Source organism: Camellia sinensis, chromosome 6, assembly GCF_055761805.1.
Source record: "Camellia sinensis isolate YWXY chromosome 6, ASM5576180v1, whole genome shotgun sequence".
Classification (NCBI taxonomy): domain Eukaryota; kingdom Viridiplantae; phylum Streptophyta; class Magnoliopsida; order Ericales; family Theaceae; genus Camellia; species Camellia sinensis.
Window position 1 is genome coordinate 197799579 of NC_138966.1, and position 24516 is coordinate 197824094.

The following is a 24516-nucleotide window of genomic DNA, read 5'->3' on the forward strand; positions in this document are numbered from 1 at the left end:
TTTTTTTTTTAGGGACAGTTCAATAGTTGGTATTGTTAAAGCAGGGTAATTAAAGTATGTAAGGTTGTGGCTGGTTTATGTAATACAAAGAAGTGGGTTGGCTTTTTGACTTTTTTGGCTATTTTAGCCTGGGCTTAAAAGTTTAGTTTGGGAAGGGCTTTTTGGTTTTTTGATTTTTTTGAGTTTTTTTGTGAGAGAATAATGTAATGATTATGGGTTGGATGTGATGTTTTGTTTGTTATGACTAAAATAGCTTATTTTGTTTTTTGTGGCTAAATAGCCAAAAAAGCCTGCAAACCCACTTGCCAAACACAGGCAAAGTGGTCTGGAATGAATGAAAAAGAAAATGATGGATAAAAGACCAAAGGTAAATATGGTATTTTAAAAAGAATTATTGTTGACAAAAGTAAATATTGGCCTCGTTTGGGAAGTGGCTATTTTAGAGGTTTTTTGACTTTTTGGCTATTTTAGTCTTTATGTTTGGGAAGACGAGATGGATTTTATTTGAGTTGTTGTATTGAAAAATGTGTTGAAATGATGTTTGAAGTTAAAATGACAAATTTGTCCCTAAAAATATATTTTTTTAAATTGATGTAAAGGGGTAAAATCGTAATTTACTCATTGATGGAACAATTTGTGTAGCTAACAGTGTAGGCAACAGTGCAGTCTATTTTATTTATTTATTTTTTTTTGAAAAAGCTTTGAACAGTGGGCTTTTTGGCTAAATTTTCATTTGAGGCTATAATATCCTCAATCTACTCTTCCCAAACAGCGCCATTGTGTGTTGACTTAAGCCTATTTTGGGAAGTGGGTTAAAAGTCACTTCCCAGCTTTTAACCCACTTTCATCTCTCACAAAAAGCAAAAAAAAAGTTAAAAAACATTTTTAACCATCTTCCCAAAACACTCTTTAATAATTGTTTGATAAAATATTTTGGGGCTAAAAAATACAAAAAGACAAAATAGACTATATAAGTCAATAAGATAAAATGTCACATCCAAATTATAATCATTACACTTTTTCTTTTATAAAAATTTAAAAAATCCCAAAACAAAAACCAAACCAAACTAAAAAATTGACTACCGTAGTCAATGCCAAATAAAGCTTTAACAGTTAACTAACATAAGGTACAATTAATAATGCAACTTTAAACCTTGAAGCGGGAGTTGTAATTTTTAAAATGTGCAACTTTAAACCTTCAAGAGGAAGTTGTAATTTTCAAAATGTAAGGGGAAAGTTGTATTAATTACAAAGTGTCAATCTAATTTACCCTTATGATATATAGATTTTCCATTGAGAGAGAGAGAGAGAGAGCTTTTCGAAAATGGCGTCGATCTACACTCTCATCTCCCATTAGCCAACCTGGAGAAAGAAAAAATGGAAGCAGCACCACCACAATACGCGAAGCAGCGATCGTACGGAGGTCCACCAATAGAGATGATGACAAGACAGCAGGCGGCATCGTCGCAGCAACACTCCAATGACAATGACAACGATCGCAGCAGCGGAGAGCTTCGCGCCCTCGACTGTAACCTCACCTCCCTCTGCGACCACGTCCAGCTCGAAGGCTTCAACAATGGCTCTTTCTCTGACATCCTCGTCCACGCTATGTCCTCCACCTACCGTCTTCACCGCCTCATCCTCTCTCGCAGCTCCTACTTCAGGTCTCCAATCTCCCCTCTTTTCTTTTCTTTTTTAATTTTTTTTATAATTATTATTAACTGTTGTTGGTTCGTCGTGTAATTGGAACATTGGTTATTTATTTGCTCGAAATTGTTGTTGTTGAATTCCAATGGTTACTGGGTTGGGTTTCTTTGTCTAATTGGAATTTTTTTTGTTTGGTTGAATTGCCCTCTGCCCATTATTATTTGTAGGCCTTTGCCTCAGAGAGGAATGTTCTAATTACTCGTCAACATGTTTATAGAAAACTGTTGTTTAGGTTACACTAAGTGGTATAGTTTCATATGATTGAGGATAATTATTCCGTCTATCAAAAGAAAAAAATAAATAAATAAATAAAGAAAAGAAAAGAAAAGGCCAATGGATAGTTATTCCATCTGTGCAAGATTTTTCAAGTTTTGTGTGGTAGTTTTTATCTATTGAGGAGGGCCAAATTGAGCAAGGTCGGATTGGGCAAATCGCCCATATGCCCTTGGGCCGGGTGACCAGACTTTCTTGGGCTGAGCTGGTCGATGATCCTCGATGTACTGGTGGGCAGGCCTTGGCTTGGGGGCTGGACACAGGCCCAGGAAATAAGCCGGCTTGGATTGGGCTGATCCCTTTGCTGAGAGTAGGACTAGTAGTGAGCCAGGCAGTCCCAGATGGATACCAGCCAAGACGAAGGGGGTAGGCTGGATAAGGCTGTCTGTCTGGAATTACACGTCATAAGTCCCAGAGATTTCTCGAGATCATAATGAGAAGGCTCTGTTACATGGGATAACAGATTGCCTTACATAACGGAATGGTTGTTCTCCTCTATCTAGGGATAATCATAACCCATCTAGGGGGACACGTGAGGTAGTTATCCTTCTTGGAGAGCTAGGGAGAGAGAACTTTATAAAAGGTCAATCTCATCCTATTTGAGGGGACACATTCTTGACTCTAATTTTGTTCATTTCTCTACATGTTGTGTGGTTTGAAAATTTAATAAAGTCTACAATTAGGTGAGGCTAAGGATTATAATTTCTTTATCAATTGAAGAATAAGTTCATCTATAGAAAATATGTCAATGTGTGTCTCCCATGTACACTAGAGGTTCACAAAAATAAAACTCAATGCTATAATCCCTTCCCAAGCCTAAGCTATCCTAAAATTTGACAAAAACAAAAGGACTGCAAAATGTATCTTTGAGCAAAAAATGAATGTGAAGAAGCCAAGATAACTTAGCTGATAAAAGAGAAGCAATTAATCTTCTATATTGTTCCCTCTCTATCTGCCTGTGTAATATGCATATTATTTGCCTACATATACATCTAACACATTGACATCATCTTCTAAGCCTTTTACACCCTCTTCAAGTGACATTCATATAATCACATGGCCAACACTCAAAGCATTGATGCCAGCATAACTAAAACCCTCCTGCTACATTCATCTGGCCTCCATGAATCTTGGGCACTGGGGGCATTGGATTGGGTGCAAACCTATTCTCCAGCCTTATTTAAATAAAGCTGTTAGCTCTTATAATTGAAGCAATGTTTTCACATGCATAACCTGATATTTTACAACTGTGTAAAGTGATGGCCCCTGCTCACATGCTCGTATGCACACACAGGCACACACAAATGGCTTCCCAACAGAAAACATATGCATATAAATAGAGGGCGAAAAGAAAGATGGGGTGAATTTAGACTATTGTTAAGAGCTTGTGATAAAATTGTAGCACGTGTGCTTCATGTGCACTAATCACACCAATTTACAATTTCATGGCAGTTTACTTATGACATCTGAGGTTGAGTAATAGTTGTTCTCTTTCGTCTTGACATTGGATTGGAACACTTTCTTTTAAATTTCCATCGCCCAGTGTTATTAAAGGCGCGCCTAGGCCCAAGTTCCATTCAGGCCCAAGGTTTGCGCCTTGTAGTGTTCCAGGTCAGGCATCTTCGATAAGGTGCGCCTAGGCCCAAGTCCTATCTAGGTCCAAGATTTGCGCCTTGTAGTGTTCCAAGCCAGGCGAAGGTGCCTGACTAGCCCAAGGCTTGCATCTTGAGGGTTTTTTTTTTATTGCTGCTTTAATTGATTTTGTTTAAAATCTTATGTAAGAAAAACTAATGTATTATTGATTGATATAATGTTCTATATATTACAATGATTCATGATTCCTATAAATAGAAGAGGGTGAGTGTGTAGTAGGTAAGGAGTAGGTGAAGTGGAGGTGGTAGTGGTGTAGTGGGTTAGGTTTAGTGGAGTAGGTGAGGTGGTAGTGGTGTAGTGGGTTAGGTTTAGTGGGTTAGGTTTAGTGGAGTAGGTTTAAGTGGGTGAAGTAGGTGATAGGTTTTAACAGCCCCCCGCAAACTTAAGGGGGATAGGAACTAGCCAACTTGAGTTTGGAGAAAGTAACAAAACAAGAAAATAGACGAATACATAAAAGAAAAGAGGATAGGAGACACTGTATAGTCGTGTCAGACCGTTGTAGAAGACTGTATGGTTATGGCAGGCAGACCGATGTAGAAGACACTGGCTCGTGTTGGACCGATGTAGAAGACAGTTTATGGGGTCATGTCAGACCGTTGTAGCAGACAATGTTGTGACAGTTGTTGTGACAGTTTACGGAGTCTTGCTGGACCCTTGTAGAAACTAACCGGAATCAATGTCGGGACAGTTTACAGAGTCTTGTCGGACCCATGAAGGAGCTAACCGGAATCAATATCGGGACAGTTTACAGAGTCTTGTCGGACCCATGAAGGAGCTAACCGGAATCAATGTTGGGACAGTTTACAGAGTCTTGTCGGACCCTTGTAGAAACTAACCGGAATCAATGTCGGGACAGTTTACAGAGTCTTGTCGGACCCATAAAAAATACACTGTATGATGGTGTATATAGGCTGCCCAAATATATATATATATGGATATATATAGTGAGCCCTCAAAAGTCGCGCCCTCAAAAGGCGCGCCCACTCCATCAAAAGGCGTGTCCGACAGAAAGCGTCGAGCCATCAAAAGGTGAGCCGGAGACGCGGCGAGGCACGTGAGCGACAGAGTGGCGTGTCGGCCGCGTCGTCAGTGTCGATATAAACCAATGCGGAGGCTGTGCTTGAGGCAGAAGCGAAGACAAAAAAAACCTGGGAAAAACTTCTGAAAAACTCTTCATTTTCTGAGAGATTGCCTCTAAGAGCTGCAAATCTTGAAACACTCCCCTTCCGAACATTATCAGTCTGAAATTGCTATTTCGCTGAAACACTCAGCAACCCAAAAAACATGGCCTCTTCTTCCCGTTCAGCTACCTAGAATATGGCATCCTCTTCCCGTGGTCTGCTCACGCTCTTTCCAGACCTGAACGAGTCCACAAGAGAAATAACTGGTGCGGTGGCACTGGAAACTCAACCAAGCGCCCCGGAGTTTGCTCCGTTGAACTTTCCTATGCAGTCTGTGGAGCAAAGAATGGCAGTGCAGTCGGATGTGGAGGCCAATCAGTATACATTGAAATCATGTGTGGAAACCATGACTGCGGTTACAAATTTGTCGAACCGGCTGCAGAGTAGGACAAATGAGGTGCAGCAGTTAAACGCCCAACTGGCTCTGCTCCAACGCATGTATAAGGATGCGCGAGCAGAGATAAGTGTGCTAAAGGCGGAAAACAAGGAGCTGAAACGGAAGGCAACCGTGATGTTCCGATTTGGAGGGCCGCCATATGCTGCAGTGGAGGAGCAGGGAGTAGTGATCATGCCCAGTGGAGTGGGAAACACGGAGGCAACACCGGCAAGGGCCGCCCAGGACGGAGGCAAGAAGAAAAGACCGGCGGTAGAGTAGAGAAGAAAAAATCCCACCTGTGAATGTGGTTGTTTGTTTGTTTGTTTGTTTGTTTGTTTGTTTTTTTGTTTTTTTTTTGTTTTTTTTTTTTTATGTTGGTGTAAAATGGTGATCGGGGTTGATCCCCTGATATGAATAAAACAAATGAGTTGTGCAAACCCGAATGATAGGAAGAACATGCAGAAAAAAAGGGGTGAGATTTTTTTTTTTTTTTTTTGGTTAATAATAATAACAATAATATATGAAGGAGGAAAGCATGTGGTGGGGAACATGAGTGTGTGGAAAGAAGGAAAAGAAAAAGTATGGGTTGTATGCAAAAGTTGACAGAGTGGGAGTAGGATATTAAAAGAAACATATATATATATATATATATATTAAAATAAAAGAGAGTGGAAGAGAGGGGGAACACGAGATAGTTCTACTTTTGTCTGTGTAGAGAGAGGTTAAGTAAAGGGAATCATGGATATGATTAAAGTGGGTCTAGTGGAGAGAAAGGGACGAGAGAGAGAGAGAGAGCTCGTGTGTGTCTCCATGGTGTGTTTGGTAGCAAATTGAATCAAGGGGTTGATCTCTCTGCATTCCGAAATATCCTCGAAATCGACAAAGAGAGAATAATCTGCCCCAGGTTTGAGAATAAGATGTGGAACACAACAACCTGAAAGAAAGAGAGAAGGGTAAAAGGGTTTGGTGGTGAGATCTCTCAGGCGACGCCAACTAACCCCTTTTACAGCCATATGCAAGGCAGTCTGCCCTTTCTTGTTGCAGCAGTGGGAAGGACGTGATTTCATGGAGAAGGTCTCGGCGGCGGCGGCGGAGTCGGAGGAGTTGACTGTGGAGGAGCGCAACCTCTCCTGACCGTGCTTGCAATCTTGCCAAACAGGCTTTTGATGAAGCAATTGCTGAATTGGATACCTTGGGAGAGGAGTCTTACAAGGATAGCACATTGATTATGTAACTTCTTAGGGATAACCGCACGCTGTGAACCTCAGATATGCAGGATGATGGAGCAGATGAGATTAAAGAAGCTCCCAAGCAAGATGAAGAACAAAAGTGAAACACCAATGGCGGAGTAGAGTTGGCGTCGGAAACAGTCGGAGCTGCGACAGTGGGCAGCGTGCGAATGGCGGTGCTCCTCGATGATTGCAAAGCTCTGATATACTGGCGGTGAAGAAGAGTGAAGGTATGTGTAGAAAATTCTAGTGGGCTAGGTTGAGGTCCGACGGGCGGCCAAGGCGAGATTGCCGCCCGCCGGTGAAGCGAAAATATTAGGTTCTAAACCTGCTCTGATACCATGTAAGAAAAACTAATGTATTATTGATTGATATAATGTTCTATATATTACAATGATTCATGATTCCTATATATAGAAGAGGGTGAGTGTGTAGTAGGTAAGGAGTAGGTGAAGTGGAGGTGGTAGTGGTGTAGTCGGTTAGGTTTAGTGGAGTAGGTGAGGTGGTAGTGGTGTAGTGGGTTAGGTTTAGTGGAGTAGGTTTAAGTGGGTGAAGTAGGTGATAGGTTTTAACATCTTACTATTGATTTAATATGGTGCAGCTACAGAAGATCCCTACTCTTAGTACATATGCCAATACATTAGGCATTCAACCCCAAATCAATAATTCCTAATCTCCAAAAAATATTAAATGGTTAACATTTTATTTTGTTTATGTTGAATCCTAAATTATTTACTTATATTAAGTTATATATTTTTTTCCGTACAAGGTGCGCCTCACTTCGGTGAAGCCTGCGCCTCATCTTGCGCCTTGAGCCTGGGCCCCAAGAGACCTTGGCGCCTTGGTGCACTTATCGCCTTTAATAACACTGCCATCGTCAATCTACTCCTTCTGTATTGTCCAAAGTATGGAGTTTTGTATTCATTAATCTTATTCCAACTTCTTTCATTTTATTTCACTCAGCAGTGCACTTCCATTCTTCAGGAGCTTACTCAAATATGAAGTACTAAATTACATGTTTATATTTGGAGTCCCATGTTTTGTGTTCTTTCTCTTGCAGAATTTGTTCTGTATTCAAGTTTTATGGGTTCACCCAAGGGTGAAGATGGTTTTTGTGTGCATAGCTCTGAATTATATGTGATTAATCACTCATTTTGTTTTTGAGTAGCACTTAAAACTGATGGTTGCATGTAGCTAATATTTGTATCTGTGCATATGCATGTGTTGGTGTACATCTATGATATATTTTTGTATGTATAGAAGAAAGTGTTTACAACTCGCTATGTGCAATTTCTTTACTACCTGTCATTTAATTTTGACTGGCAGGAACATGCTTCATGGTCCTTGGAAGGAAGCTAATGCTCCAACTGTGACCTTGCATATTGACGATAAGAATGTTAATGGGGAGGCAATTGCAATGGCTTTGGCATATCTTTATGGGCATCACCCCAAGCTTAATGATAACAATGCATTTCGTGTGCTTGCTGCTGCTTCTTTTCTTGACCTTCAGGTATTCCATACTCATTAGTTAGTGCGGGTTTCTTGTGTTTCTTTTATAGTTACTCCAGACATAGGATAATGATGTTAATAGATCTTTCTGTCATATCCATCTTCAATGATGTAATAATCACTTCCTTTGTGTGTGGTTTTGCATGCAGGATTTATGTGCAATTTGCACGGATTTTATTATATCCGAACTGTGGACTTCAAATTTCTTAGAATATCAGGTTCAATATGCTTGTGTGGGCTTACTATACATTAATTTTGTGCTTCCTAGTTTATTGTATTAACTGCTTTATTTATGATTTAGATTTTTGCAGAGAGCCAAGATTATGGTATACATGGAGAACGTGTTAGAACTGCGTGCTGGGGATACCTTTGTCAAAGTGGTGCCATGGAGTTGAAAGAGGTAACGGGTAGAGATATTACATTCTGGTGTGCTGGTTCCGTGTCAAAGATTTATTTTCTATCATCATATGGGATTGCTGTGGAAAGAACGACCCTAGTGGTTGATCACTGGGGAGTAATAGGATGGGGTGATTTAAACATGGTCTTTTGACAGACTTTTAAGTGAGGTTATACTGTAATTCTTTAAGACCTTCTATGGGGTGGAGCATTTGGGAGGTGGGGAAGATAGGATCTAATGGACTGACTCTAGTTTGGAAGGCTTGAGGTCAAATCATACTATAAAAAGTTGATTTGCAATTCAGGTGAAACTTTCCCTTGGGATGGCATTTGGAAGAATAAAGTTCCTACCCTTCAGTTGGTTGGTTGCAGCACTAGGGAAGATGCTTACAAGCAATTGATAGTTTGTTAAAAGACCCAAATTTCTTCCTACTTGGTGTTTGCTTGTTCAAGGAAGGGGAGTAGGTAAACCACCTCCTTATTAACTGTAAGGTGGCTGCCTGAAGGAAGGCATAGGCGGTGCCTCCCCTTGTGTTTGATGCAGTGCCAATTGGATGTGTGTGTGTGTTGTTTGCGCGCGCGCGCGCACACAGGGGGGGGGGGGGGGAGGTGTTTAGAGATAATTCCCAATTTTTTTGAAGGAATTGAGGCTAGTTTATTAAATGAAGGGTAGACTTTTTTTATATTGTTGGGTTACAAAAAGGGTTAACCTTCTTCAAATTCAATTTTGAATTTTGTTCAGTATGGAGTTTTCATGATGTGTAGGGGTATAGTAATATTTCTAATTTTATTTATTGAATTTTTTTTAGTAATAGTGCTATATAAATATTTTTTTAATATTGGTGGTACCCCTCGTTTTCTTTTATTAATAAAAAAATTATGTTATATGTTTAAAAATTCAAATGCTTGGATTGTTTGAGTTCGTGGAAAAAATTCTATAAACATGCATTTGAAAATGGAAATTTATCATCTGAAACATAAATACATGAACATATGAATGGAGTTAGAAATAATTTTTCTTGTTCTGGCTCTTTTGGGTGAAAAATGTAACTTCTTGTGGAATGTGTTTTTGTTTTTTGAAAGATGGCAGCGATACTTGTTAGCATATGAAGCATTGTATGTCGCTCTTCTGAATTAAAGTCACCAAAAAAGCAGGAAATCTTGTTTTTTATGTTGCCTTTGGGACTAGCACTTTTATTTTGCATCACTGTTTTACGTTGTTTCTCTGATGCTTTAATCATAAATGAATTTGCTTTTCTGTCCAATATCTCAAAATATAGGTTTTGAATCTTTGATGTATGAAGTGCAAGTATTCCCAACATGATATTTATTTGTTGGTGTATTTTCATTTTGCAGGGTGCTAACACACACACACACTATTATACTTATGAAATGTTTATTAGTTATAATATGCATTATTAATTCTCCTTTTGATTATAGGTGCTTCCGAAACTATCTTCTCAAACTTTGCATGCATTGTTGACATCAGATGAACTGTGGGTACCTAGCGAAGAGAAACGGTAAGGAGAATCTGAACTGCTTCCTACCTGATTTATATAATTTTGAAGTTAAATTCTGTTCAAACTGGATAACACATCTTTTTCTTCTAATTGAAAGGTTTGAATTGGCATTATACACATTCCTTGCAAAATGTTCTTTTTGCAAAGGAGAACATCCAGAGCAAGGAAGTTCATCTTCTGAGATGGGAACAAGTACTCACTCTAGTTCTCCTAAAGTAAAGGGAAAGAATTTGATTGATAGTGGCACTAATAAACAACTGGAATCTGAACTGGGGTGCATGAGTTTGAATGATGACCTTGAAGGTCATAATGCTGCTCATAATATTTTGGTTGAACTTGCGGACTGTGTGGTTGATTCTCAAACTGGGGTTCATAGTTCAAGACAACAGGTGCAACAAGGTTCATGCACCAAATCACATATGGAGCCAAGATATCATTGCAACATTGAACGGCATTCATCAAGTAACTCATTTTCATATACCGATGATGTTAGATCCTCGTGTTCTTATCTTGAAATGCCAATTGGTATTGGAGCAAGTGGATTAGCAGGTGATGGTGGTGTTATGGAAGGGCCATCTGAAGAAGGATCTTGCTACCAATTTAATAACAATAGTTGGCTTTCCAGGGACCAGAGGCACTGCAATTCGTTGAATTCTTCATACAATGGGTTCATGCCCAATGAATGGGGAAGATGTGGCATGCCTCCTCTATCATGGGGTGGCAGGATTGTGGGTCGAAGACAGGTAAAAGGTTATGCCAAAGGGAACTGTGGGGTAAGTGGGGAAGAATATGATTCGTTTGTCAATATTTTTGAAGGGGGTTCTCTTTTATATTGTAATATGTCTTTTGAAGCACTTTTAAATGTGAGAAAGCATCTTGAAGAATTGGGGTTCCCTTGCAAAGCCATCAATGATGGTCTTTGGCTGCAGGTCTGAAACTCATATCATATTCATTTCCATGCTTTGTTAGTTGCCATGTTTGGGCTAACATCAATTAGACTCTGATAGCACTATTGTTTTTAAAATGCATATCTTGTAGATGCTTTTGAGCCAGCGGGTGCAAGAAATCAGTGCCGACACTTGCAAAAATTGTTGCCTTGTCAGTATGTCATGTGCATGCAGGCAACAATTTGGGTTTTCACATGGAGTTTCTGCTCCTGGTTATTGTGTGCAAGAGCATGATCATAATAATCAATCAGGCAACATGGGAAATGTTTATGTCACTGATTCCACCCAAGGTGAAGGAAACGGCCTCTTTAGGCCCGTGAGAGTTCATGTTAGGGGGGCTATTGATGGACTAGCCGGTATTGGACGTGGAACCACATTTGTGCCCGCAACTGCTTGGCCTCCAACACGTTTTGTCTTTTCTCGTGTACCATATGGTATGGGCAACCGAAACTGCCAGCAGTCTCTTGCCAATGATGATTCAGAGGCTCGAGCTGACCACAATGGGGACCTGACTGGGGATGGGTTGACAGCTTTGGTTGGGCTCAGCCAAGGTGTGAACATGGCCAATGCTCCTGGAGATCAAACAGATAGAGGGTACGAGACGGATCTACAAAGCAGATTGGCTGGACCTTCTGTTGCTGGGCCTAGTACAAGTGGCATTACTGTGCAGATGCTAGAGTCACCGGAGCACACCATTGGAATTGAGTGGGAGAATGCAAACAGTTCTATATCCTTGGATATGAAAACACCTTTGAATCACTTCCCTCCCTTCCGCTTTGCGTAAGTTATTTCTTGGCGTGCTCATTAACTTTTACACTTTTCAATGTGGGAGGATGTGAAATAAGGCTGCTTCCCTGACCCTTAAACTGTTCCGGACAAAAGCAAGGCCAAATCTTCCTTTTAGTTTTTGGGTACTGTTGTGCTTTATGTTTGTTCTTGTATCTCTAGCATCCGTAGGGTAAAATTTATTTGATGGGATTCTACTGAAGTTTTAACTGCGTATTGAATCTTATTTTCTGGTTTCAATGAGCTTTCTGAATGATCAAATGACTTGTTTTATTTATTTATTTTTGAGGTTATTTTCTTAAACAAAAAGCCTTCAATATATGTGGTTGATAATCCGATACTGTTTCCACAGGGTGGAATTCCAGGATGTGCACAGGCTCAGTGATGGCCAAGTGAAGCACTCTCCAGAAGTATTTTATGCTGGTTCTTTGTGGAAGGTATTTCATATCCTCTAGTTGATGCTGTTGTGATAAATTTGTAGATCTATCTCTTGAATGTTATAACACCAAGTTGATTTTATGACCTCCCAAAATAGAGGAATTATTATTTTGATTAATTGGATCTGTTGAATCATGTAGGTTAGTGTTCATGCTTTTAATGATGAAGACCCTCAAGGACGCAGGACTCTTGGTAATATTCCACCTAACTGAAGCATTTTGCCTTGAAATTGTATTTTTGATGCTGGGCAAAAATTATTATGTTGTCTTGCTTGGTTTCTTTCTTCTAATTCTACGCAATATTTCAGGATTATTTCTTCATCGACGGAAGGCAGAGATAACAGATCCCCTTAGAAAGGTCAGCCGTGTTCTTGTTTCTCAAAGCATGAGGCAATCTATTATATTACATGACATCTGTGAACATGTGTTTTCTTATGAGTTTTTCTTTTTCAGTGACCAATCACCTTTTCTCCCCCATTCTGTAATGTCCAGTTGCAAATTAACCAACTCCCTGTCACATATACATCAAACTTTCATTTGCTAGTGTACTTTTGATAGCTATTCAAATCTGTTAATTTTCTCTTATACTTTCCAGAACTAATGTTGGTGCTAATTTTCTCTTAAAATCTGCTAGTGTTGTTTTACTTTTCAGAACTGGGGTATTTCGTTCGTATGGCCACAAGGGGTGGGCAGGTTCGAGCACCCCTTGGGGACATGGGGTTTGGGTGGGTGGGAGGGTAGGGTTCGAGCCTATGGGCCACCCTTAAAAGGGTCTAAACCCTGATCCTTTTCGCTCAACTACCAAAAATAGAAAGTATTTAGTTATTGATTAGTATGCTTTTAAAGTTCATGTGTTTTTGTGTTCCTTCTGTTTTCAGGTTCATATGTACGTGGATTCTCGTGAAAAGGTCACCGCGCGTTATCAGGTGAGTTTAAGTTAGCATCAACCATACTTTTTACCGATGGTGTTACTCGTGCAACTTGTCTGATAGTATGGAGTTCTTACTTGTGCTTTCATCTTACAGTTGATTTGTCCATCAAAAAGAGAGGTCATGGTGTTTGGAAGCTTGAAACAGACGGGAACTCTTTTGCCTAAAGCACCCAAGGGATGGGGTTGGCGCTCAGCTTTGTTATTTGACGAGCTTGGCGATTTTCTCCAAAACGGGGCCTTGCGAGTAGCTGCTGTTGTGCAGCTGGTTTGACATTGTAAGGAAGTTCAGTTGCATTTTACGAAACGCATGTTTTATTAATGTAATGTTTCTCATGTCACATGGAATGTGTAAAAAATATATATTTTTTGTTTGGCAATGAAAAACAATTTATTAAAAAGTGAGCAAGTAGAAGAAGAGGGGGACAAGAAGTCCACCGAAATCAAGGCATGATCCTCACAATCCACAAATGGCACTCGAATCTCTAGAAATTAAAAATGATTAAAAACAGGTGCCGAAACCCAGAAGCCAAATAACAATCTTTTCTCAAATTGTTAAGATGGTCAAAGATATCCCAACATTTATGGGATAAGTTTGTATTGTGATTACTATAATATATTGTTGTAGTTAGCTGTAGTATTCAGATTCCTATTACATTTAGATTACCTATAATAGATTAGCATGATTGGAGGAATTTTATTGTATAAAGTATACCTTCTAATTCAATGAATTTAATTCAAAAGAAAAACATTCGATTCCTTTCTTTACATGGTATCAGAGCAGGGAAAAACAAGCACTCTGTTCTTTGCTTTCTTTCACTATTTCCCATCATCATGGCAAACGAGCAATCTTCGAATGGAGGCAAGCTCGATGCCACCAATCCATATTTCCTTCACCATTCCGATCATCCCGGCATGATGCTTGTTTCCAAGCCGCTCAATGGGGATAATTATTCAACATGGTGTAGAGCCATGACCATCTCTTTGAATGCCAAATCCAAATTGGGTTTCATAGATGGAACTATCACAGCGCCAGATGCCAAGACCGAACCAAATGACTATGCATCATAGAAAAAATGCAACGATATGATCCTATCTTGGATTCTCAATTCACTCACACCAGATCTTGCCGATAGCGTTATTTTTTCAAACACTGCCCAGGAGGTATGGGAAGACCTTTAGGATCGCTTGTCTCAAGGCAATGCCCCACGTATTTTTCAGATTGAAAGGGACATCACTTGTCTCACTCAAGATCGAATGACCGTTGCAGCTTACTACACCAGGCTTAAAAAATTGTGGGATGAACTGGGATCCTATAATGATACTGTTTGCTCTTGTGGGGCAGACCATAAGCGACGTCGATTGATGCAATTTCTCATGGGACTCAATGAGTCTTATAGTGCAATCCGAGGGCAGATCCTCTTGATGAATCCGCTTCCTGATGTTGCCAAGGCTTACTCTTCTATTGTCCAAGAAGAGAAGCAACGAAGCCTAGGCGCTGCACGTGAAATCACGGAGACCTCAGCCATGGTTGTTCGAAGGGATGAACCGGTAGCTCTGGCTCTTCGACATGGCCAAAGTTTTTCCTCTCGCTCCAACTCATCTAATCGAAAACCTTTGCATTGCTCTTACTGTGATCGAGACCATCATGTGCGAGACACATGTTGGAAATTGAATGGGTATCCCCCAGGACACCCAAAACATGCATCAAACAGGTCCAATCAAGGAGGCACTCATTCTAAACACAACAACAATCATCAATCTTCGGTCAACAATGTCAAGGAGGGTCACAAGATGCTGGAAATACAGTCGGTGACCAATGGCTTATCTGATTTGCAAATCAAGCAAATATTATCTATTGTGCACGGTCAAAACACATCTCAATCCGCCACTCCTAAGGCTAATGCTGCCAGTGCTTCTTCAGGTTTGTCACAAGTGTTGTTGCACCTCCAACGATTAATTATCGATAGTGGTGCCACAGACCATATTACTTCTACTCCAGCTCTACTTGTCAACAGTAAAGAGAACACTCTTTTGCCACCCGTTGTCATGCCAAGTGGAGAACATGCCCCAATCACATCTACTGGAACTTTACCCTTGAATTCATTTATTTCTTTGAAAAATGTGCTTGGGGTTCCATCTTTTAAGGTGGATTTAATTTCTGTGAGTAAAATTGCAAGAGACCTCAACTGTTCCGTAACTTTTTCCCCTCATTGGTGTGTTTTGCAGGACTTGATGACGAGGAAGACGATTGGTTTGGGTGAACAACGAGATGGACTTTATTACTTGGTTGCGTTAGCATCAGAGCAGCCACACCATAACAATCAATCCACAACCGCCATTACTAGCCATTCATCCTGCTCTCAAGGCAATGTCTCCACTGATTTGTGGCATCGCCGATTGGGGCATTTATCTTCCTCTAGATTAGATTTTATGGCAAAAAATTTGTTACATTTTCCTTTCAAGTCTAATAATGCTTGTGATATTTGTGCACTTGCCAAACAGAGTCGGCTTCCTTTTTCTCCTAGTTCAATTTCCTCTGTGAGACCTTTTGAATTAATTCATTGTGACATTTGGGGCCCTTACAAAATTGCTTCTCTTTCTGGTGCTAAATATTTTTTAACTATTGTGGATGACTATTCTAGATTCACATGGGTTTTTTTTATGCAGCACAAAAATGAAACCCAGCCTTTACTTACCAATTTTTTTACTTGGGTCCACACCCAATTCGATGCCTCTATCGCTACCATTCGGGTTGATAATGGTGGGGAATTCTTTTCTATGCGCGAATTTTATAAACAACAAAGCACCATTTATCAAACTTCTTGTACATCTACACCTTAACAAAACGGGGTGGTCGAGCATAAACATCGCCATATCCTTGCGTCTGCTCGTGCCCTTCGTTTTTGTTAAATTCACCCCATGTGAAAGGAGTGATCATCCAAGTCAAGTTTGGTTGGCAACAATGGGAAGGCAACCAACCAAAGTCCACCTTGGCGGCCACCAACCATCTTGAAGAGTCAAGGATGGAGGCTACCCAAAGGCTCTCCCACCTACTCCCTCACCTATAAATGGAGGTTGAGAGGAGAGGCCAAAGTGTGAGTAAGTGAGTGAGGAAGAAAAACCGTGAACCAAAGAGTGCGAGAGATGTGAGGCAGAGAGACCGTCTCCCTCGGTGTGAGCGAGGGAGACGGGTGAGTGGCTGAGTGAGGAGAGTGTGAGCTCCTCCTCTATTGTAATCTTTCTGTAATCTCCTCATTGGTATAGTGATAACCGGTTACTCTCCCGTGGACGTAGGCATTGGGCCGAACCACGTAAAATATTGTGTCTCCTTGTGTGTGGGTGTATTTTTCTGCTTGCAATGATTTCTATAAGGTCTTGGGCGGGATCCCAGATCCCAACAAGTGGTATCAGAGCCTCGTCGGTGGCGTTTCGGAACAAAAACAGCGTCGTGTTCGAAACTGCCCAGAAATTAAGTTGCTCGAAATCAGGTTTTGAGCATACCAGGAGCAAGGGCTCGAGAAGAGGAGTCCAACCATATAAAGAAGACACCCAGAGGAGTTCCCACGCGCCCTCACGCGCTACCTGAAGAAGGAGAGTGAGGCCCAGTCGCTGCACGCGCCTCCACGCGCCGTTCAGGCAACCGGCGCGTGGTCCCAGTCTCAAGCACGCGCTCCACGCGCGGCTGAAGGAAGAAGGCAAGTGGGGAAGGCGCGTGTAAGGCACGCGCAGGCCACGGGGCGCCACGTCAGCAGCCACGTCAGCTGCCACGTCATCCGCAGGAGGAAGAATCCTGTGTTTCGCGGCGAAGGTACAGCCGCAGATCTGAGGCGTACAAAATGTTTTGGCTAGATCGAAGCCATTTGGAGTCCGTTTTTGATGATCCAATAGTGGTTTCCGACTATTTGGAGTATTCCGGACACATCCGTACGGTTAGATTTTGGAGATGGAGTTTCTGTAAAAAGAAGGCAGATTAAAGTGACAGACGGCGTTAGGGACAGTGGGCAGAATATTTCGTTGGTACACGGAATATTCCTTGAACTTCTGAAAATTGCAATTTGGCCCAACATTTTCAGAAAATTGTGGTGTGGCCCAGCTTTCGGGGATAGTTTTTCAGTGAGGTCCCTGGAAGTGCAGCGAAGGTTGGTCCTAGCTAAACGGACCGCTCCGGACGCAACCGCGAGGTCAGAATAGTGAAATTCTGAACGTTTTTGAAAGATTGTCAAAACATGGGAGTTTGTCATCTTCAATAGTCGAAGGAAGGTTGCCGGATATTGTGGAACGCTGCGGATTCACTGAAGAGGTTAGAATGGGCAGATTCTGACCAGATTGGACAACCAGATACAGATTGAGATAGATCATTGAAGACCAGAGGAGATCAGGCTTGATCAAATGGCAGATCGAGGGAGATCAGGATTGGTCAGGGGCGATCAGAGGATTGCAGACATGATTATCTCAAAGGTCTAGGAAAGTTCTGTCAAAAAGACACTGTCTAAGGAGACTGGTTCTTAAGTGGGACCGGTTGTGACCCCACCAGTCTTTCCTGGGAACTTTCCTGGTTGTTGAGGTGATCGGAGGATCTGGTTCAATCAAAAGAGAAGACCATTCATCGACGGATAGATGATTTGGCAACCAGTACAGGCTCAGGGAAATACTGTGGCTGTTGGAGCTACTGTATACGAGAAGGTACTAATGGTATGTGGACATGTAGAACAATAGTTGCAGAGGAGCATACTAAGCGCAGAAGTACAATTGCAGACGTGCAACAGTGCAAGGGTACGCTAGAGTGTCGTACAGAGGCGCGAGAAGAGTGTGCAGCAGCGGGTTGTTGACAGTTCACAGGAACTTCCAGACAGAGAAATTGAGACAGGTAAAACGCAAGAGTGCGTGCCAAGGAGTGGCAAGTCTTATTTCTCTATGGTGGTTTCTTTAGTTCCATGGCAGCAGATGATAGAGTTGATGCAGATCTCTCAAGCAAGCTTGACGCAGGGAGACCAGAAGCCATGGGTGCGAGCACTATGCACGGAGTTGCATAGTGGTAACTTGTACAGACCGGTGGAAGTTGTCTTGACAGAAGGGCTAACTGTCAAACATCAGTACGGACAAGTGAGACAGAACCGAACATCAGGGATTGCAGCACAGACAACAAGCGTATGTGGAAACGCCAGGAGGTTGTTCAGAAGTGCAGAAGGGCAAAGGCTGGTTGTTTAGAAATAAGCTCCGAGCAAGGAAACTTAAGGATGTTGATGTGTCAAACTCTGAAGTTTTCTAGTTGCTCCAGTGTTCATCATGCAAGGAGTTGCATGATAGTCAAGGGCATCCAAGCAGGGGGTGCAGGACATCCAATCAGGGGGTGTCGGATATCTTGGTTGCGCAAGTTCAAGCATAGCAGGTATAGACATCCGAGACAGGAAGCATGGAAGAGATCTGTGGGAGATAGGAGCAGTGGCTCTCTCCAAATCAGAGAGTGGTGTGAGTTGAGTTGAGGATGTCGGATTCCCTCCTCCTCTTGTATCTCTGGTGTTTTATCTCTAGCTTCAGGGGATGCAGCGTCTCAGTGAAGAGATGCAGACTTTGTTGAATTTGGGCGTGACAAGATTAGCAGCAGTATGTGCAGTGGATCACCTCACATGGGTTGAGGGGGTGATTTGTTGAATTCACCCCATGTGAAAGGAGTGATCATCCAAGTCAAGTTTGGTTGGCAACAATGGGAAGGCAACCAACCAAAGTCCACCTTGGCGGCCACCAACCATCTTGAAGAGTCAAGGATGGAGGCTACCCAAAGGCTCTCCCACCTACTCCCTCACCTATAAATGGAGGTTGAGAGGAGAGGCCAAAGTGTGAGTAAGTGAGTGAGGAAGAAAAACCGTGAACCAAAGAGTGCGAGAGATGTGAGGCAGAGAGACCGTCTCCCTCGGTGTGAGCGAGGGAGACGGGTGAGTGGCTGAGTGAGGAGAGTGTGAGCTCCTCCTCTATTGTAATCTTTCTGTAATCTCCTCATTGGTATAGTGATAACCGGTTACTCTCCCGTGGACGTAGGCATTGGGCCGAACCACGTAAAATATTGTGTCTCCTTGTGTGTGGGTGTATTTTTCTGCTTGCAATGATTTCTATAAGGTCTTGGGCGGGATCCCAGATCCCAACAGTTTTCAAGCCCATCTCCATTTACCTTTTTGGGCTAACTGTGTTTCCACTGCTGTCCATATAATTAATCGTTTGCCCACACCACTCCTTTCTCGCCAAACTCCTTTTGAACGGCTTTATGGCAAGATTCCTTCTTATTCTCATATTCGGGTTTTTGGATGTCTTGCATATGCTACTGAAGTGCATGTTTCTCATAAATTCGCTCCCCGTGTCAAATGTTGTATTTTTCTTGGTTATCCGGTTGGTCAAAAAGCTTACAAACTCTATGACCTTGCCACCCATCAGGTGTTCACTAGTCGCGATGTTGTTTTTCATGAAACTATATTTCCCTATGAGTCCCCTCCATCATTTTCCACAAATTCTGCCCCTGTCCTTCCTCTCTCGATGCCTGATGCTACTCTTTCCCCACCGGACCCTATTCCTACCCCTGTCCCACCCATCCCAGTCCTCGACCCAGTCTCTCTCATTTCCCCTCCTAGCCCTGTTCTACCACCTTCCGCCAGTCCTCCTCCCGCACCAGCTTTATGTCGTTCTCAACGACATCTTGTTCCTTCCACGGCTTTACGCGATTATGTTTGCAACCAAGTGACGTCTCCCCACCAATTGTCGCCTTCGTCATCTCGTTCTACACCAGGTACACGCTATCCTCTTTGGAATTATATTTCTTATCATCGTTTTTCACCACCCCATTGCTCATTTCTTGCTACTATCAGTCAAGATTTTGAGCCTACATCCTATGCCGAAGCCGCTCCTCATTCCCACTAGCAAGCTGCCATGCAATCTGAATTGGCTGCTTTAGAGGCCAATCACACTTGGTCTCTCACTTCTCTCCCTCCTGGAAAGCAACCCATTGGTTGTAGTTGGGTTTATAAAATCAAACGTCACTCGGATAGTACTATTGAGCGTTACAAAGCTTGTTTGGTTGCGAAAGGCTACACCCAGATGGAAGGTATCGATTACCATGACACTTTTTCTCCCACTGCCAAAATGATTACTGTTCGTTGTTTATTAGCTTTGGCCGCTGCCCAGAATTGGTCTCTTTACCAACTTGATGTCCAAAATGCATTTCTTCATGGTGATCTCCATGAAGAAATTTATATGTCTTTGCCTCCTGGTCTTCCGCGACAGGGGGAGAACTTAGTGTGTCGCCTCACCAAGTCGTTATATGGCTTAAAACAAGCTTCTCGTCAATGGTTTGCCAAGTTCTCTCAAGCTATTCAGGCTGCCAGTTTTGTTCAATCTAAAGCAGATTATTCATTGTTCACGTGTTGGAAAGGCACATCCTTTACAGCTTTATTGATATATGTTGATGACATTCTTATTACGGGTAATGATCTCACAGCCATTTCTGCTCTTAAACAATTTTTGCATAGTCGTTTTCGAATTAAAGATTTGGGTGAATTAAAGTATTTTTTGGGCATTGAAGTCTCGCGGTCAAAGAAAGGTATTTCCATCTCACAACGAAAATACACTTTAGAAATTCTAAAGGATGGTGGTTTTTTGGGCGCTAAACCTGTGAACTTTCCCATAGAGCAAAGCATTAAGCTCTCGGATGAAGGTGAATTACTTCGAGATCCATCGCAATATAGGCGACTTGTTGGACGCCTAATTTATTTGACCATTACCCGGCCGGATATCACCTATTCGGTACATGTCTTAAGCAGATTCATGCATGCACCACGCAAGCCACATATGGAAGCTGCCTTGCGCGTTTTGCGTTATTTGAAAAGTAATCCAGGACAGGGTTTGTTCTTTCCTTCTCGGAACAATTTATCTTTGCGAGCCTTTTCTGACTCAGATTGGGCTGGTTGTCCAACTTCTCGTAGATCCACCACGGGTTATTGCGTTTTCTTGGGATCTTCTCTTATTTCATGGTGGACAAAAAGGCAGAAAACTGTGTCTCTCTCCTCAGCAGAAGCTGAATATAGAGCCATGACGGGTACCTGCTGTGAATTATCTTGGCTGCGATCATTATTGAAAGATTTGAGAATATTACATCCGAAACCAGCATTGTTATATTGCGACAACAAAGCAACTTTACACATAGCAGCCAATCCTGTTTTTCATGAAAGAACTAGACATATAGAGATGGATTGTCACTTTATTCGCGATAAAATACAAGGCGGTTCGGTTGAGACCAAATATGTTGCTTCGGCAAATCAGCTTGCAGATGTGTTCACCAAGCCATTGGGAAAGGAAGCTTTCTCAACTATGATACGCAAGTTGGGAGTTCTAGACATACACTCTCCAACTCGAGGGGGAGTGTTAAGATGATCAAAGATATCCCAACATTTATGGGATAAGTTTGTATTGTGATTACTATAATATATTGTTGTAGTTAGCTGTAGTATTCAGATTCCTATTACATTTAGATTACCTAGAATAGATTAGCATGATTGGAGGAATTTTATTGTATAAAAGTATACCTTCTAATTCAATGAATTTAATTCATAAGAAAAACATTCTATTCCTTTCTTTACACAAATGTTCTCCATATTCACTGCTCTCCTAAACTATTCTAGGATTTCTCTCTCTCTATATGAATATTTTATTTAAAAATAGAAAAATACAATATAATAATACTGTGTGCAATGCGTAATTTGGGTCTAAAAAATTACTTACCCAAAAAAGGGTCTAAAAAATTAACCAAATAATTCTGATTAGTGTTATGCTTGTTCTTGGGTTGTGTTCCTCTGTAGATGGCACTGTTTAGTTCAGGACTGATGCTGCGTTAGTTGGTTCAGATGGGAACCTGAGCTGAACTGTGATGTTTTTGCCCCTAGTGAGTTGCTTCACCAATGTGACTATAAATGGAAATTTATACCTTATCATTCATTTACGATATTCAAATCTTAGTTACCTTAGTAATTTGTTATAATTTCTATGCTCTGTTTGGTTCAATAGAATAAAATGGTATGGAATTATTGTTTCATTATAATGTTCATTTTTACATTTGCTTCACTAAAAAAATGATGAAAAATGTATTACAAATAAGATTATCATTCATTACGATAGAAAAATAGTTAATTCCCCTTTATTTCATTTTGTAGAACCAAACACTACTTTAGTATCTCACATTCCAGTAGTTTTGGTGATTTATATTTATTACCATATGTTGTGGCCATACATGTTGTAAAGAAAAGCACATATTTTATCTACACAATAGCCAGGATTATAATGTTATAATTAGTGTCTAGAGATTTTTTTTCCTGGATTTTTTTTTACATACATCAATATTAAAGATATATATGTGACCACTCAACATACTTGGATTGATTGACAAGGAACAAAGAAGATGAAAGAAAGCGCAAAATTATTCAACAAAATTGAAAATGAATTTGCTAAACCTAATAGAGTTGGTCTGACTTTACTTTTAAGCAGGATGAAATCAGGATTTTATTATTGGATGGGCCAAAATTTGAATTAAAACTTTTCACCCTATACACTATGTATATATAATATGATATGTAAGTTATATATGCACAAAAATAAATAAATAAATAAATAATTCAAACACTGTGAAAGTAATTTGGTATTGGATGAAGAAGTTTTTTTTAACAAAATAAAAAGAGACTATAAGGTTGGAGAATGATGAGATATATAATTTTTGTTGAAGCAAACAGTATCATTTAAAAAAAGATAGGGTCATGGTTTCCATAGTCTTCACTTAGTTTTACCCTTACTTCAGAGACTCTGTGGTTGATACTGACTGCTTTATGACTGTATTTAGTTACATGTCTTTTTCTTCTTCTTTTTTTTAAATTCCTTTTCAAATTCTCCAATTAAACACATTAGAGGATTTGATGAAGAAAAAAAAAAAAGGAAATAGAAGGAAAAAAAAATTAAGATTTGAATTTCAAATTATATTTGGTGGAGTTGAAAAATAAATTGACTCAAAAGATAAAAAGTGAGAATGTATTTCCTTTATTAATTCTCATACAATCTATACATGCATGCCTCTATAATTGATCCAGTTAGAGAGGTATATTATCCTCTGCTGCTGCTTTTTAATATGATTGTTGCTAATGTGTGGCTGCTGATGCATACTGCCTCTTGCTTACCCATACTCTCATCATATATATATATACATATATATTATTCATCTTATTATTGAAAGAAACATATTTCTCTCAAATGTTTTTCCCCCCAATGATAAACATCAATAGGAGTTAGTAGGGATTACATGTTAGTTGGAAAGTAAGAATTAAAATTGAATTCATAATCTCAAGTAGCAAGTTGACTTTCTTTAAAAAAATGTGTAAAAATATAAATATGTGATATGATTTGAAAAAATCAAAAAATTAAAAAGTTGACTCTTATCTGTGTTGTCAAAATAGACCAGTACCATTTGGGAAGTGGTTTTGTGGGTTTTTTTTGGCTACTTTAGCCACAAAAGGACTATTTTAGTAACAATAAACAAAATATCACATCTAACCCATAATCATTACACTCTTCTCTCACAAAAAAAGTCAAAAAATCAAAAAATCATTCCCAAATAAAATTTTTTAACCCAAACTAAAATAACTAAAAAAACTAAAAAATTAAAAAATTAACCAACTTCCCAAACCAATCCCAAGTATGTAGGGTTGGTGAATTACTTGGGCAACTGCCCAAAAGTAGAGAGATAAGATACAAAAGGAAACTAACATACTATTTTGTCATGATATGAAAATTGCCTATTTATATATTAGAAACAAAAAATATATATATTTAACCCTTTTAAAAAGTTATTTTAGTAATAAAATAGGAAATATATATATATTTTTTTATTTAATGTAACTTAGCCTCCGTTTAGGAAGTGGGTTAGTTTTTTGGTTTTTTAATTTTTTTGACTATTTTAGTCTGGGCTAAAAAGTTTAGTTTGGGAAGGACTTTTTGGTTTTTTGACTTTTTTGACTTTTTTTGTGAGAGAATAATGTAATAATTATGGGTTAGATGTGATATTTTGTTTTTTGTAGTTAAAATAGCTTATCTTGTCTTTTGTGGCTAAAATAACAAAAAAAAAAATCTCGTTTAACTCTTGCCATAGGGAGGATCAAATAAGATAAGTGATAACTTATTATGTTTACTTTTCTTTAATCTTCTCTCTTCTCCTATTTATTTATCTAAACAAAAGAGAGAACATTTTTTTTCTTCTTTTCATAATCATTTTATTTTAGGGTAAATTATAAATACACTTCCTGAGGTCTGATTAAAATACAAATCGCCTTCTGTGGTTCTAGAAATTACATTCTACTTTCCGAGATTTCTAATTTCATAACAAATCGTTCATTTTATTAATAAATCATCAAGTCAATTAATAGTTTTTAATGATATTACAAATATGTTTCAATTAATAATTTAGGTAATTTTGTTATTGTAGAGCAATTATGAATTTCTATTTTTTAGTTAATTCTGTTAAGTAAATTTTTTTAATGAGAGAGTTTTTGT

The 24516-nt window shown here is 39.9% G+C and overlaps 3 protein-coding genes across 3 annotated transcripts; all 3 read left to right on the forward strand.

The window, feature by feature from the left end:
• The first annotated feature begins 1202 nt into the window (after positions 1-1202).
• On the forward strand, positions 1203-13343 carry LOC114269108 (BTB/POZ domain-containing protein). The gene is made up of 12 exons (XM_082872930.1): positions 1203-1664; positions 7746-7929; positions 8078-8146; positions 8230-8328; positions 9765-9844; positions 9942-10773; positions 10883-11571; positions 11930-12014; positions 12156-12207; positions 12323-12372; positions 12893-12940; positions 13040-13343. Exons 1-12 carry the CDS (start codon positions 1378-1380, stop codon positions 13214-13216), a joined length of 2652 nt encoding a protein of 883 aa, XP_082729056.1. The 5' UTR covers positions 1203-1377; the 3' UTR covers positions 13217-13343.
• Positions 13344-13857: 514 nt separating this feature from the next.
• Positions 13858-15532, forward strand: LOC145792199 (uncharacterized). Its single transcript, XM_082872931.1, has 2 exons — positions 13858-14866; positions 15172-15532. The coding sequence occupies exons 1-2, from the start codon at positions 14200-14202 to the stop codon at positions 15204-15206; spliced, it is 702 nt and encodes a 233-aa protein (XP_082729057.1). The 5' UTR covers positions 13858-14199; the 3' UTR covers positions 15207-15532.
• Positions 15533-18755: 3223 nt separating this feature from the next.
• LOC145793982 (uncharacterized) lies at positions 18756-19851 on the forward strand. Its single transcript, XM_082876899.1, has 2 exons — positions 18756-18786; positions 19079-19851. The coding sequence occupies exons 1-2, from the start codon at positions 18756-18758 to the stop codon at positions 19849-19851; spliced, it is 804 nt and encodes a 267-aa protein (XP_082733025.1).
• The last annotated feature ends 4665 nt before the right edge of the window (positions 19852-24516 follow it).